Here is a 15885-nt window from a genome sequence, read left to right as displayed (position 1 = left end):
GTGTAACTATAATGTTGTTCATCCATCCTCCGTTGTCTCCTATCACAGCCATTAAACTGAACATTTAAGTCACCATTGGCCTCATTGTGCCATCCCTGAGCGGTTTCCTTACACTCCGGCAACTGAGTTAGGAAGGACGCCTGTGTCTTTGTTGTGACTGGGTGTATTGATACACCATCCAAAGTGTCATTAATAATTTCACCATGCTCAAAGGGATATTCATTGTCTGCTTGTGAAAATGTTTACACATCTACCAATACGTGCCTTTCTTTGCGAGGCATTGAAAAACTTCTGGTCTTTCCGTTTGAATCTGTATTTGAAATGTACTGCTCGACAGAGGGCCTTCACAGATAATTCTAGGTGTGGGGAACAGAGATGAGATCTGAAACATTATTACTGCACAGTCCATGCAACTTCTGTGACTGGTTAAGAAAATGTTTACGCTTCAACTTATTCAGGCCATAACAAAGGGGTTGAGTACTTTAAATGTTTTATTAATTTGTAAACATTTCTAAAAACATTTTTCCACTGTCACATTATGTGGTATTGTGTGTAGGCCAGTGACACAACATCGTAATTGAATCCATTTTAAATACTCCCTGAAGGCATTGCATGTCTATTTATGTGCTCTGTTAATACTGTATATTGATAGAATAATAAACTTAGAAAATAACAACGGATTTGTATATTGACTAAAGCATGAATTTACCCTCTATCCAACCAGCTTCTCTCTAATGCTGTTGGCCCATAGAAATGCATTGAATAACACATGAAACAACAGATAGAAAGGCAGTTTGTGGTGAAGTGTCCTATATCAGAGAGATATAATAAATATCAGGGAAGTTTGTATTCAACCCCTTATTTTAGGAACTAAACTGCTACTGGAGACCCTCATACGAGTTTTGTGAGGCTTGTGGGCGTCCTACAGCAAAACAACCTACAGTCAGATGTTCCAAAGGGGTCATATTAATGTGTCACCCAAACTACTGCAGATGCGGAAGGTGACATCAGCAGATGTGGTGGATTGAGATGCATCCAATGCAAAAAAATAAAACATTCTCTAGTTTAAACGGATGGATTTTGATGGAGATTTTTGTATTATGCTAATTAGATTTCCACAGGGGACGCAGACACCGACTCTTTAAGAATCAACCAAATAAGATCTACTAAATAAGATCTACCAAATAAGATCTACTAAATAAGATCTACCAAATAAGATCTACCAAATAAAAAAAAATACAAATCCTGGAATTAAATGTACAGAACGCAAAACAGACGTAATTAAACTAGTCTCTGAAAATAGACAAAGCCCCATATTTCCCCCGTGGCAAAAGTCAAAACAAACAAAAAGGAATAATGGTGGTTGCAGTCACTCCTTCTATATTTCTTCCAAGGTCATAGAAAAAGAAAGTTTCAGCCCTCCAGAGGGGGGCCATTCTCCCTGGTCGTATCAATCCCCTCCACCAGCACAGCGACTGAGAGAAAGAGAGAAAGAGAAAGCATTGACAGACACAGAGGATAAAGAGAGAAGGGGGAAAAGAGACAGAAGAGAAATGAACATCAACATGACCTTTCATGATGTGATGATGAAGATATAGTCTAATCACTGGTGTGGTTCAACAACAGCCATGTTTGCACACACTCCCCTTTGATGGAAATGTGAACCTCTCTTTGCTTATGAGTTTATATCTAATTGAATGTGTTTGCTTTTGTCTGTTAACAGACTGTGGATTTTGTTGTTAAATGTTAATAGGTTGGGCAGGGCTTCCATAGTTGGACCCCTAGTCTCACATTCTTTTTCTATTGGGGTTAGAATGAAGGGTTAGTGGTTTGGGGTTAAGGCTAAGGTAAGGGTTAAAGTTAGGGTTAGGTTAAAGGTTAGGGTTAGGTTAAAGGTTAGGGTTAGGTTTAGGGTTAGTCAAAATAGGATAATTAAATTGCAATCAATTGTTTGGTCCCCAGAAGGATAGTAAAACAACATGTTTGTGTGTACGTGTGTGATGAAAACCTGACGTTCAGTTGAGATATGTACTGTATGTATACAGCTGTTGATTGTGAATTTAGGATTATGGATATCATATAGATTTTTCGATCAGTTAAACAATTACGGGGATGTGAATTGTAAATCGATCTACCTTGTAAATGTGATAAGGTTTCTTACATTGTTTTCAATATAAAATATCACGTACCCTTGGCACTGAAAAGCAAATGTACACACTAATGTACCCAGAGGCCTTGTCTTGACTCGGTGCATTATGCACATCAGCCAGTAGAGGACAGTATTTACCTCAACCAGCTAAATGAATGATTGGCAGACAAAGCTTCGACGAGTGGACTCGTGTTCCTGGAGGGACGCAGGCTTCACCATAGTGCTGCTTTCCTTTATTTTGGGTGATTGATTGATTGATTAGTGGTATATTGGCTAAAGAGTAATCCAGGTCTGAATCAGTCCCTGATTAGTGGAAGATGTTGATCATTATGATGTACTGTTACTATGGAGAACCTTTCTCCGTATCAGCAGTGGTGTTGCTGTTGTTGGTCATGTTCACACACAGATCAGCATGAAATAAGTGTTTCCTGTGTGTGTGTGTGTGTGTGTGTGTGTGTGTGTGTGTGTGTGTGTGTGTGTGTGTGTGTGTGTGTGTGTGTGTGTGTGTGTGTGTGTGTGTGTGTGTGTGTCTGTGTGTGTGGTCTGCTTCTGAGTTTGAGGTTTGAGGGGTACACTATGTAAATGTCATTTCTCAGACAAACAGAGGAGGAGCTGTGAAACTACATTTACATTTACATTTAAGTCATTTGGCAGACGCTCTTATCCAGAGCGACTTACAAACCATGACAATACTAGTATAAAACAGCCATGAATACAGATAGAGAGGAGGAGCTGTGAAACTACCATGACAATACTAGTATAAAACAGCCATGAATACAGACACAGAGGAGGAGCTGTGAAACTACCATGACAATACTAGTATAAAACAGCCATGAATACAGACACAGAGGAGGAGCTGTGAAACTACCATGACAATACTAGTATAAAACAGCCATGAATACAGACACAGAGGAGGAGCTGTGAAACTACCATGACAATACTAGTATAAAACAGCCATGAATACAGACACAGAGGAGGAGCTGTGAAACTACCATGACAATACTAGTATAAAACAGCCATGAATACAGACACAGAGGAGGAGCTGTGAAACTACCATGACAATACTAGTATAAAACAGCCATGAATACAGACACAGAGGAGGAGCTGTGAAACTACCATGACAATACTAGTATAAAACAGCCATGAATACAGACACAGAGGAGGAGCTGTGAAACTACCATGACAATACTAGTATAAAACAGCCATGAATACAGACACAGAGGAGGAGCTGTGAAACTACCATGACAATACTAGTATAAAACAGCCATGAATACAGACACAGAGGAGGAGCTGTGAAACTACCATGACAATACTAGTATAAAACAGCCATGAATACAGACACAGAGGAGGAGCTGTGAAACTACCATGACAATACTAGTATAAAACAGCCATGAATACAGACACAGAGGAGGAGCTGTGAAACTACCATGACAATACTAGTATAAAACAGCCATGAATACAGACACAGAGGAGGAGCTGTGAAACTACCATGACAATACTAGTATAAAACAGCCATGAATACAGACACAGAGGAGGAGCTGTGAAACTACCATGACAATACTAGTATAAAACAGCCATGAATACAGACACAGAGGAGGAGCTGTGAAACTACCATGACAATACTAGTATAAAACAGCCATGAATACAGACACAGAGGAGGAGCTGTGAAACTACCAGGACAATACTAGTATAAAACAGCCATGAATACAGATACAGAGGAGGAGCTGTGAAACTACCATGACAATACTAGTATAAAACAGCCATGAATACAGACACAGAGGAGGAGCTGTGAAACTACCATGACAATACTAGTATAAAACAGCCATGAATACAGACACAGAGGAGGAGCTGTGAAACTACCATGACAATACTAGTATAAAACAGCCATGAATACAGACACAGAGGAGGAGCTGTGAAACTACCATGACAATACTAGTATAAAACAGCCATGAATACAGACACAGAGGAGGAGCTGTGAAACTACCATGACAATACTAGTATAAAACAGCCATGAATACAGACACAGAGGAGGAGCTGTGAAACTACCATGACAATACTAGTATAAAACAGCCATGAATACAGACACAGAGGAGGAGCTGTGAAACTACCATGACAATACTAGTATAAAACAGCCATGAATACAGACACAGAGGAGGAGCTGTGAAACTACCATGACAATACTAGTATAAAACAGCCATGAATACAGACACAGAGGAGGAGCTGTGAAACTACCATGACAATACTAGTATAAAACAGCCATGAATACAGACACAGAGGAGGAGCTGTGAAACTACCATGACAATACTAGTATAAAACAGCCATGAATACAGACACAGAGGAGGAGCTGTGAAACTACCATGACAATACTAGTATAAAACAGCCATGAATACAGACACAGAGGAGGAGCTGTGAAACTACCATGACAATACTAGTATAAAACAGCCATGAATACAGACACAGAGGAGGAGCTGTGAAACTACCATGACAATACTAGTATAAAACAGCCATGAATACAGACACAGCATCTTAAAGAAGCTTAAACTAAACACAAGGTCATTTCTATTCCAGTCTCTGACACAGGGTTTCCATTGCTCCCCACAGACAAGTTTGTTTGCAGCCTTTAACTCCAGAGGTGGACAACTCTCCTCTTGGAAAGCTACTGTGTTCCAGCCCTATTCAAACACACCTGATTCAACAGTGACAGAATCCTGATTACAATTTAAGTAATTTAGCTGAAACTCTCATCCAGAGCCATTCGGGTTAAGCGCCTTGCTCAAGGGCACAGGCAGATTTTTCATCTAGTCGGCTCTGTGATTCAAACCAGCAACTTTTCAGTTACTGCCCCAACCCTCTTAACCACTAAGCTACCTGCCAAATAAATTAATTGGATGTGTCAAAGCAGGGCTGCAGTAAAACCCTGCACCCACAGTACTGAAGCTCTCCAAGAGGACAATTTGCTACCCCTGTATAACACAATCATCAATAATGCCATAATGTTACTGTGTTTTCTCTTTCTCCTTTATGTCTGCGGTTGATTTGAATGAAGATGGCGATCATTACAGTATGGACATTTCTTCTGTTGACCTCTGGTGTGGCCGTAGGGATGGTAAATTGAGTTAAATATATTTTTGGTTTGTGTATGCGTGTGCCTGTCTGTGTGAGCCTGTCTGTATCTCTGTGTGTGTGTGTGTGTGTGTGTGTGTGTGTGTGTGTGTGTGTGTGTGTGTGTGTGTGTGTGTGTGTGAGGGTGAAGAGGGGACTAAATTGAGCCTAATGTAGCTACTGATATAGAATCTTAATTTGATCACTCTTTTGTTGGCAAGAATTTTCCTGTTCAGCAGGAATTCCAAACTTGTAGGAAATCCAAACGTGTCGTGTATTGTAGGTAGTGTAGTCTATTAAAGTAATTATAAAGGATGCTAAAGATAGTAATTTCACTTTAAAATGTCACACTTAATTTGCCCTAACAAATTTTTTTATCAACTCTTACAACATTTTTTCCATTCATTATAATCCACATAATAATCCACATTTCCTGCTGTTCTGGGATTATTTTCCTGCTGTAGAAAACTAGCTCAAATTAAGATCCTACACATACGGTACAGTGCCTTCGGAAAGTATTCAGATCCCTTGACTTTTTCCACATTTTGTTACAGCCTTTTTCTAAAATGGATTCAATACACACTACCCCATAATTACCAAGCGAAAACAGGTTTCTAGTTGCAATATATAAAAAAATGAAAATAGATACCTCATTTACATACGTATTCAGACTCTTTGCTATGAGACTCGAAATTGAGCTCAGATGCATCTTGTTTCCATTGATCATCTTTGAGATTGACAGTGCATGTCAGAGCAAAAACCAAGCCATGAGGTTGAAGGAATTGTCCGTATTGTCCGGATTGTGTGGAGGCACAGATCTGGGGAAGGGTCCAAAACAACTGTCTGCAACATTGAAGGTCCCCAAGAACAGTGTCCTCCATCATTCTATAATGGAATAAGTTTGGAACCACCAAGACTCTACCTAGAGCTGGCCGCCTGGCCGAACTGAGCAATCGGGGGAGAAGGGCCTTGGTCATGAGGTGACCAAGAACCCGATGGTCTCTAGAGTATCTCTGTGGAGATGGGAGAACCATCCAGAAGGACAACCATCGCTCAGCACTCCACCAATCAGGCCTTTATGTTAGAGTGGCCAGAGTGAAGCCACCCCTCAGTAAAAGGCACATGACTGCCCACTTGGAGTCTGCCAAAAGGCACCTAAAGACTCTCACACCATGAGAAACAAGATTCTCTGGTCTGATGAAACCAAGATTGAACTCTTTAGCCTGAATGCCAAGCGTCACGTCTGGAGGAAACCTGGCACCATCCTTACGGTGAAGCATGGTGGTGGCAGCATCATGCTGTGGGGATGTTTTTCAGTGGCAGGGACTGGAAGACTAGTCAGATTGGAGGCAAAGATGTAAGTACAGAGAGATCATTGATGAAAACCTGCTCCAGAGTGCTCAGGACCACAGACCTGGGCGCAGATTCACCTTCCAACAGGACAACGACTCTAAGCACACAGCCAAGACAATGCAGGAGTGGCTTCGGTACAAGTCTTTGAGTGTCCTTGAGTTGCCCACCAGAGCCCAGACTTGAACCCGATCGAACATCTCTGGAGAGACCTTAAAATAGCTGTGCAGCGACACTCGCCATCCAGAAAAATGGGGGAAACTCCGCAAACACAGGTGTGCCAATCTTGTAGCGCCATACGCAAGAAGACCCGAAGCTATAATTACTGCCGAAGGTGAGTAAAGGGTCTGAATACTTATGTAAATGTAGTATTTCAGTATTGTTTTATACATTTGTAAACATTTCTAAAAACCTGTTTTTGCTTTGTTGTTATGTGGTATTGTGTGCCGATTGATGAAGAAAAAAAAACAATTTAATCTATGATAAAATCAGGTTTTAACGTAACAAAATGTGGAAAAAGTCAAGGGGTCTGAATACTTTCCGAATGCACTGTAAACCATATATGCAAAAGTATGTGGACAGCCCTTCAAATTAGTGATTTTGGCTATTTCAGCCACACCCGTTGCTGATAGGTGTGTAAAGTTGAGGACACAGCCATGCAATCTACATAGACCAATCTTGGCAGTAGAATAGCCTTACTGAAGATCCCAGTAACCTTCATGGTGACACTGACATAGGATGCCACCTTTCTAACAGTTTGTCAAACCCCTCCACTTTTTTTCACATGTTGTTAGAAGATGGGATTAAAATGTATTTAGTTGACATTTTTTGTCAATGATCTACACAAAATACTGTGTAATGTCCCTGTAAAGGGGCAGCAGGCAGCCTTGTGGTTAGAGTGTTGGGCCAGTAGCCGAAAGGCTGCTGGAATGAACCCCCGAGCTGACAAGGTAAACATCTGTCGTTCTGCCCCTGAACAAGGCAGTTAACCCACTGTTCTTAGGCCGTCATTGTAAATAAGAATGTGTTCTTAACTGACTTAGTTAAATAATGGTTACATAAAAAATGTTGAAGAAGAAGAAAAATTCAAACAAATATCAAAAATAAAAACACTAATAAATCTTGATTAGGTGTTCACACAATTAACAAAGGGTTGGTAAGACGATCAGTCAGCCCTTTTGGTTTATTTATGACCTTTATCACCCCTTGTTTGTGTGTGTGATTTACTTGATTTATATCTCATCCATGGCCTTAGAAAGTCAGTGTGATTCAGGTAGTTATGTTATGTTCTCTATACAGTCAGTGTGATTCAGGTAGTTATGTTCTCTCTCTCTTCAGTCAGTGTAATTCAGGTAGTTATGTTCTCTCTCTCTATTACAGTCAGTGTAATTCAGGTAGTTATGTTCTCTCTCTCTACAGTCAGTGTGATTCAGGTAGTTATGTTCTCTCTCTCTACAGCCAGTGTGAATCAGGTAGTTATGTTATGTTCTCTATACAGTCAGTGTGAATCAGGTAGTTATGTTCTCTCTCTCTACAGTCAGTGTGATTCAGGTAGTTATGTTCTCTCTCTCTACAGTCAGTGTGATTCAGGTAGTTATGTTCTCTCTCTCTACAGCCAGTGTGATTCAGGTAGTTATGTTCTCTCTCTCTACAGTCAGTGTGAATCAGGTAGTTATGTTATGTTCTCTCTCTCTACAGTCAGTGTGAATCAGGTAGTTATGTTATGTTCTCTATACAGTCAGTGTAATTCAGGTAGTTATGTTATGTTCTCTCTCTCTACAGTCAGTGTGAATCAGGTAGTTATGTTATGTTCTCTATACAGTCAGTGTAATTCAGGTAGTTATGTTCTCTCTCTCTACAGTCAGTGTGAATCAGGTAGTTATGTTATGTTCTCTATACAGTCAGTGTAATTCAGGTAGTTATGTTCTCTCTCTCTACAGTCAGTGTGAATCAGGTAGTTATGTTATGTTCTCTCTCTTCAGTCAGTGTGATTCAGGTAGTTATGTTCTCTCTCTCTACAGTCAGTGTGAATCAGGTAGTTATGTTATGTTCTCTCTACAGCCAGTGTGAATCAGGTAGTTATGTTCTCTCTCTCTACAGTCAGTGTGATTCAGGTAGTTATGTTATGTTCTCTATTACAGTCAGTGTGATTCAGGTAGTTATGTTCTCTCTCTCTACAGTCAGTGTGATTCAGGTAGTTATGTTATGTTCTCTATTACAGTCAGTGTGATTCAGGTAGTTATGTTCTCTCTTTCTACAGCCAGTGTGAATCAGGTAGTTATGTTCTCTCTCTCTACAGCCAGTGTGAATCAGGTAGTTATGTTCTCTCTCTCTTCAGTCAGTGTGATTCAGGTAGTTATGTTCTCTCTCTACAGTCAGTGTGATTCAGGTAGTTATGTTATGTTCTCTCTACAGTCAGTGTGATTCAGGTAGTTATGTTCTCTCTCTACAGTCAGTGATTTAGGTAGTTATGTTATGTTCTCTCTCTACAGTCAGTGTGATTCAGGTAGTTATGTTCTCTCTCTTTACAGCCAGTGTGATTCAGGTAGTTATGTTCTCTCTCTACAGTCAGTGTGATTCAGGTAGTTATGTTATGTTCTCTCTCTACAGTCAGTGTGATTCAGGTAGTTATGTTATGTTCTCTATTACAGTCAGTGTGATTCAGGTAGTTATGTTCTCTCTCTCTACAGTCAGTGTGATTCAGGTAGTTATGTTATGTTCTCTATTACAGTCAGTGTGATTCAGGTAGTTATGTTCTCTCTTTCTACAGCCAGTGTGAATCAGGTAGTTATGTTCTCTCTCTCTACAGCCAGTGTGAATCAGGTAGTTATGTTCTCTCTCTCTACAGCCAGTGTGAATCAGGTAGTTATGTTCTCTCTCTCTTCAGTCAGTGTGATTCAGGTAGTTATGTTATGTTCTCTCTTCAGTCAGTGTGATTCAGGTAGTTATGTTCTCTCTTTCTACAGTCAGTGTGATTCAGGTAGTTATGTTATGTTCTCTATTACAGTCAGTGTGATTCAGGTAGTTATGTTCTCTCTCTCTACAGTCAGTGTGATTCAGGTAGTTATGTTATGTTCTCTCTTCAGTCAGTGTGATTCAGGTAGTTATGTTCTCTCTCTACAGTCAGTGTGATTCAGGTAGTTATGTTATGTTCTCTCTACAGTCAGTGTGATTCAGGTAGTTATGTTCTCTCTCTACAGTCAGTGTGATTTAGGTAGTTATGTTCTCTCTCTACAGTCAGTGTGATTCAGGTAGTTATGTTCTATCTCTACAGTCAGTGTGATTCAGGTAGTTATGTTCTCTCTCTACAGTCAGTGTGATTCAGGTAGTTATGTTATGTTCTCTCTCTACAGTCAGTGTGATTCAGGTTGTTATGTTCTCTCTCTCTACAGTCAGTGTGATTCAGGTAGTTATGTTATGTTCTCTATTACAGTCAGTGTGATTCAGGTAGTTATGTTCTCTCTCTCTACAGTCAGTGTGATTCAGGTAGTTATGTTATGTTCTCTATTACAGTCAGTGTGATTCAGGTAGTTATGTTCTCTCTTTCTACAGTCAGTGTGATTCAGGTAGTTATGTTATGTTCTCTATACAGTCAGTGTGATTCAGTTAGTTATGTTCTCTCTCTACAGTCAGTGTGATTCAGGTAGTTATGTTATGTTCTCTCTTTCTACAGTCAGTGTGATTCTGGTAGTTATGTTCTCTCTCTACAGTTAGTGTGATTCAGGTAGTTATGTTATGTTCTCTCTACAGTCAGTGTGATTCAGGTAGTTATGTTCTCTCTCCACAGCCAGTGTGATTCAGGTAGTTATGTTCTCTCTCTACAGTCAGTGTTATTCAGGTAGTTATGTTATGTTCTCTCTCTACAGTCAGTGTGAATCAGGTAGTTATGTTATGTTCTCTATAGTCAGTGTGATTCAGGTAGTTATGTTCTCTCTCTCTACAGCCAGTGTGATTCAGGTAGTTATGTTATGTTCTCTATAGTCAGTGTGATTCAGGTAGTTATGTTCTCTCTCTCTATAGTCAGTGTGATTCAGGTAGTTATGTTCTCTCTCTCTACAGTCAGTGTGATTCAGGTAGTTATGTTATGTTCTCTATTACAGTCAGTGTGATTCAGGTAGTTATGTTCTCTCTCTCTACAGTCAGTGTGATTCAGGTAGTTATGTTCTCTCTCTACAGTCAGTGTGATTCAGGTAGTTATGTTCTCTCTCTCTACAGTCAGTGTGATTCATGTAGTTATGTTATGTTCTCTATTACAGTCAGTGTGATTCAGGTAGTTATGTTCTCTCTCTCTACAGTCAGTGTGATTCAGGTAGTTATGTTATGTTCTCTATTACAGTCAGTGTGATTCAGGTAGTTATGTTCTCTCTCTCTACAGTCAGTGTGATTCAGGTAGTTATGTTATGTTCTCTCTTTCTACAGTCAGTGTGATTCTGTTAGTTATGTTATGTTCTCTATACAGTCAGTGTGATTCAGGTAGTTATGTTCTCTCTCTTTACAGCCAGTGTGATTCAGGTAGTTATGTTCTCTCTCTCTTCAGTCAGTGTGATTCAGGTAGTTATGTTATGTTCTCTATACAGTCAGTGTAATTCAGGTAGTTATGTTCTCTCTCTCTACAGTCAGTGTGATTCAGGTAGTTATGTTATGTTCTCTATAGTCAGTGTGATTCAGGTAGTTATGTTCTCTCTCTCTACAGTCAGTGTGATTCAGGTAGTTATGTTCTCTCTCTTTACAGCCAGTGTGATTCAGGTAGTTATGTTCTCTCTCTCTTCAGTCAGTGTGATTCAGGTAGTTATGTTATGTTCTTTCTACAGTCAGTGTGAATCAGGTAGTTATGTTATGTTCTCTCTCTCTACAGCCAGTGTGAATCAGGTAGTTATGTTATGTTCTCTCTCTTCAGTCAGTGTGATTCAGGTAGTTATGTTCTCTCTCTCTACAGTCAGTGTGAATCAGGTAGTTATGTTCTCTCTCTCTACAGTCAGTGTGATTCAGGTAGTTATGTTCTCTCTCTCTACAGTCAGTGTGATTCAGGTAGTTATGTTATGTTCTCTATACAGTCAGTGTGAATCAGGTAGTTATGTTCTCTCTCTCTACATTCAGTGTTATTCAGGTAGTTATGTTCTCTCTATATACAGTCAGTGTGATTCAGGTAGTTATGTTCTCTCTCTACAGTCAGTGTGAACCAGGTAGTTATGTTCTCTCTATATACAGTCAGTGTGATTCAGGTAGTTTTGTTCTCTCTCTACAGTCAGTGTGATTCAGGTAGTTTTGTTCTCTCTATATACAGTCAGTGTGATTCAGGTAGTTTTGTTCTCTCTCTACAGTCAGTGTGCTGGAGGTGTTTATGTTCTCTCTCTCTACAGAAAACATGTGGTGGTCGCTCTGTCTCTCCTCCGATTCCCCTGAACATGGCCCCTGACTCTGTTGACGACATGTACAACGGCTGTAGAAATGAAATGTCTGGGCTGGTAGACACAAAATTTCTTGAGGAGGAGAAAAAAACAACTGCAAACTTCAATGCTTCCTGGACAAAAGCAGAAAAGTGTGCAAGAAACAGGACCATCCAAGACAATCTTAAACTGAAGCATGTCCAGGCTATCTGTGCTTACAGTGCAGAATACCCAACAATATACAAAGATTTTAACCAAGCATGTTTTACCAACAAGAGCATCTACACCTCTGCCTTCAAGTTCCACTCCCTGCATTTCCTGCTGACTGAAGCTATTCTCCTCCTGAAAGAAAACCCAGACCAACGGAGCTGTTACACCACATACAGAAGAACTAAATTGAACTTTACAGGTGAAGTGAACAAGGAAATCCGTTTTGGCTCATTTGCCTCCAGCTCTTTCCTAAAGAACTTGACACGTTTTGGAGAGAAGTCCTGCTTTGAGATAAATACATGTTTTGGCGCTGACCTCAAATCCTACCCAGTAATGAGAGATTATGAAAAGGAGGTGTTGATTCCACCCTATGAAGTGTTCAACATTACAGCCGTGATCAAGAAAGAAGAAGTGAAGGATCTTTGGTGCGATGTTGTGTACAAACTACAGGGCATCAAAACACTGAGTGAAATGAATTGCAAAATGGTCAAGTCGCTCCAAATAGGGTGACATCAAACCAGCACATCTGCTTTTCCACAGTCTGTATAACATTTTCAGTAGGTTACAGTACACCCTTCTTCCAGTTCCCTTTACAGTCTGTAAAACATTATCAAAAGGCTACAGTAAATCTTCAAAACACTTTCCTGCAACCCGACTCACCAATTTATATTTTTTTTTAAAGAAAGTATTATTTACCTCAAATCTGTAATCCTCCATAGAAGCTAGCCAGAAGCTAGCCTGAAGCTAATCAGAAGATAATCAGAAGCTAGTTAGCTTCTTTACTGGCTAATCGTTAGTATTCAGCTAACCACGGTTTGTGGTCATCAGCTATCCTTTAGCTCGAAAATCTATAGCTCGAAAATGTTCCGGCTCGGACCGGAACATACCGGACCTATGTTTCTCTCCATGTCCCCGGATTTCAACCGCTAACTCTGGACATTTATACCTGGATCTCGCAGCTTGCTATCTGCTATCCGTGTGACTATCGGCTTACGTCGATTCCGGAGCAAACATAAATTATTCCGGAGCTAGCCAGCTGAAGAGTTCCATCAGTCACTCCTGGGCTACAATCAGCTATCCGGACCCGTTTTCCTGCCAACGCGGAGCCCCACCGGGCCTTCACAACTGGACTACCGACGTTATCTCTCCGAGGGAGTTATCCGGCTGGCTCCTCCGTCGCGACGTTACCTGAACGCCAATCTGCGGTCCGCTAATCGTTAGCTGTCTTATCGGCTGCTATCTGAATAGACCTATCGGACAATTTAATTTTGTAATTTAATTAAAAATTTTCTTGGGCCTCTATAACTATATCTATTGTTTTGTTTTTTTGTGAATTGGATTCATCCCCTCTTCTACACGGGACCCCACTTATTCCTACCAACGGAAATGCACGAGGTGGCTAAAAAGAGACCTCCATCCTATGCTAGCTTGCTACCGATGGCCCTGCTAGCTGTCTGAATCGCAGTGACCCCAACCAACCTCACTACTCACTGGACCCTTTTGATCACTCGACTAAGCATGCCTCTCCTTAATGTCAATATGCCTTGTCCATTGCTGTTCTGGTTAGTGTTTATTATCACTGTAGAGCCTCTAGTCCTACTCACTATACCTTATCCAAACTATTAGTTCCACCATACACACATGCGATGACATCTCCTGGTTTCAATGATGTTTCTAGAGACAATATCTCTCTCATCATTACTCAATGCCTAGATTTACCTCCACTGTATTCACATCCTACCATACCTTTGTCTGTACATTATACCTTGAAGCTATTTTATTGCCCCCAGAAACCTCATTTTACTCTCTGTTCCAAACGTTCCAGATAACCAAATCTTATTGCTTTTAGCCGTACCCTTATCCTACTCCTCCTCTGTTCCTCTGGCGATGTAGAGGTGAATCCAGGCCCTGCAGTGCCTAGCTCCACTCCCATTCCCCAGGCACTCTCTTTTGATGACTTCTGTAACCGTAATAGCCTTGGTTTCATGCATGTTAACATTAGAAGCCTCCTCCCTAAGTTTATTTTATTCACTGCTTTAGCAGACTCTGCCAACCCGGATGTTCTAGCTGTGTCTGAATCCTGGTTTAGGAATACCACCAAAAATTCTGAAATTTTCATCCCAAACTACAACATTATCAGACAAGATAGAACTGCCAAAGGGGGCGGTGTTGCAATCTACGGCAAAGATAGCCTGCAGAGTTCTGTCCTACTATCCAGGTCTGTACCCAAACAAGTTGAACTTCTACTTTTAAAAATCCACCTCTCTAAAAACAAGTCTCTCACCGTTGCCGCCTGCTATAGACCACCCTCTGCCCCCAGCTGTGCTCTGGACACCATATGTGAACTGATTGCCCCCCATCTATCTTCAGAGCTCGTGCTGCTAGGCGACCTAAACTGGAACATGCTTAACACCCCAGCCATCCTACAATCTAAGCTTGATGCTCTCAATCTCACACAAAGTATCAATGAACCTACCAGGTACCTCCCCAAAGCCTTAAACACGGGCACCCTCATAGATATCATCCTAACCAACTTGCCCTCTAAATAGACCTCTGCTGTCTTCAACCAAGATCTCAGCGATCACTGCCTCATTGCCTGCATCCGTAATGGGTCAGCGGTCAAACGACCTCCACTCATCACTGTCAAACGCTCCCTGAAACACTTCAACGAGCAGGCCGACTTTCGAATCGACCTGGCCGGGGTATTCGAAGGATATTGACCTCCCGGCCTGGGGCCTATCCTGGAAGGATATTGATCTCATCCAGTCAGCCCCGTAGAGGATGCCTGTTTTTTTTTCAAAAAATGCCTTCCTAACCATCTTAAATAAACATGCCCCATTCAAAGAAATTTAGAACCAGGAACAGATATAGCCCTTGGTTCTCCCCAGACCTTCTCCCAAATCCAGTTAGCCTGCCCTTAAAATCCAACACAAAAACATCCTATGGCGTTCTGCATTAGGGCCAAACTCCTACAGACCTACATCTATCCTACCCTGCCTTTCTAATGTCTTCCAAAGCCAAGTCAACAAACAGAATACCGACCATTTGGAATCTCACCATACCTTCTCTGCTATGCAATCTAGTTTCAGAGCTGGTCATTGGTGCACCTCAGCCACGCTCAAGGTCCTAAACTATATCTTAACCGCCATCGATAAGAAACATTACTGTGCAGCCTTATTCATTGATCTGGCCAAGGCTTTTGACTCACCACATCCTCATCGGCAGACTCGACAGCCTTGGTTTCTCAAATGATTGCCTCGCCTGGTTCACCAACTACTTCTCTGATAGAGTTCAGTGTGTCAAATCGGAGGGTCTGCTGTCCGGACCTCTGGCAGTCTCTATGGGGGTGCCACGGGGTTCAATTCTTGGACCGACTCTCTTCCTTGTATACATCAATGATGTCGCTCCTGCTGCTGGTGAGTCTCTGATCCACCTCTACGCAGACGACACCATTCTGTATACTTCTGGCCCTTCTTTGGAGACTGTGTTAACAACCCTCCAGGCAAGCTTCACTGCCATGCAACTCTCCTTCTGTGGCCTCCAGTTGCTCTTAAATACAAGTAAAACTAAATGCATGCTCTTCAACCGATCGCTGCCTGCACCTGCCTGCCCATCCAACATCACTACTCTGGACGGCTCTGACTTAGTATACATGGACAACTACAAATAGCTAGGTGTCTGGTTTGA

At 41.2% G+C, this 15885-nt stretch overlaps 1 protein-coding gene across 1 annotated transcript; it reads left to right on the top strand.

Annotated features, from left to right (window-relative positions):
• Positions 1 to 5198: 5198 nt before the first annotated feature.
• On the top strand, positions 5199 to 12708 carry LOC135506592 (ecto-ADP-ribosyltransferase 5-like). Its single transcript, XM_064925927.1, has 2 exons — positions 5199 to 5255; positions 11962 to 12708. Exons 1-2 carry the CDS (start codon positions 5253 to 5255, stop codon positions 12706 to 12708), a joined length of 750 nt encoding a protein of 249 aa, XP_064781999.1. The 5' UTR covers positions 5199 to 5252.
• The last annotated feature ends 3177 nt before the right edge of the window (positions 12709 to 15885 follow it).

The sequence above is a fragment of the Oncorhynchus masou genome, chromosome 20 (assembly GCF_036934945.1).
Source record: "Oncorhynchus masou masou isolate Uvic2021 chromosome 20, UVic_Omas_1.1, whole genome shotgun sequence".
Taxonomy (NCBI): domain Eukaryota; kingdom Metazoa; phylum Chordata; class Actinopteri; order Salmoniformes; family Salmonidae; genus Oncorhynchus; species Oncorhynchus masou.
Note: the sequence above shows the minus strand (reverse complement) of the source record. Positions and strands in the feature narration are given on the sequence as shown.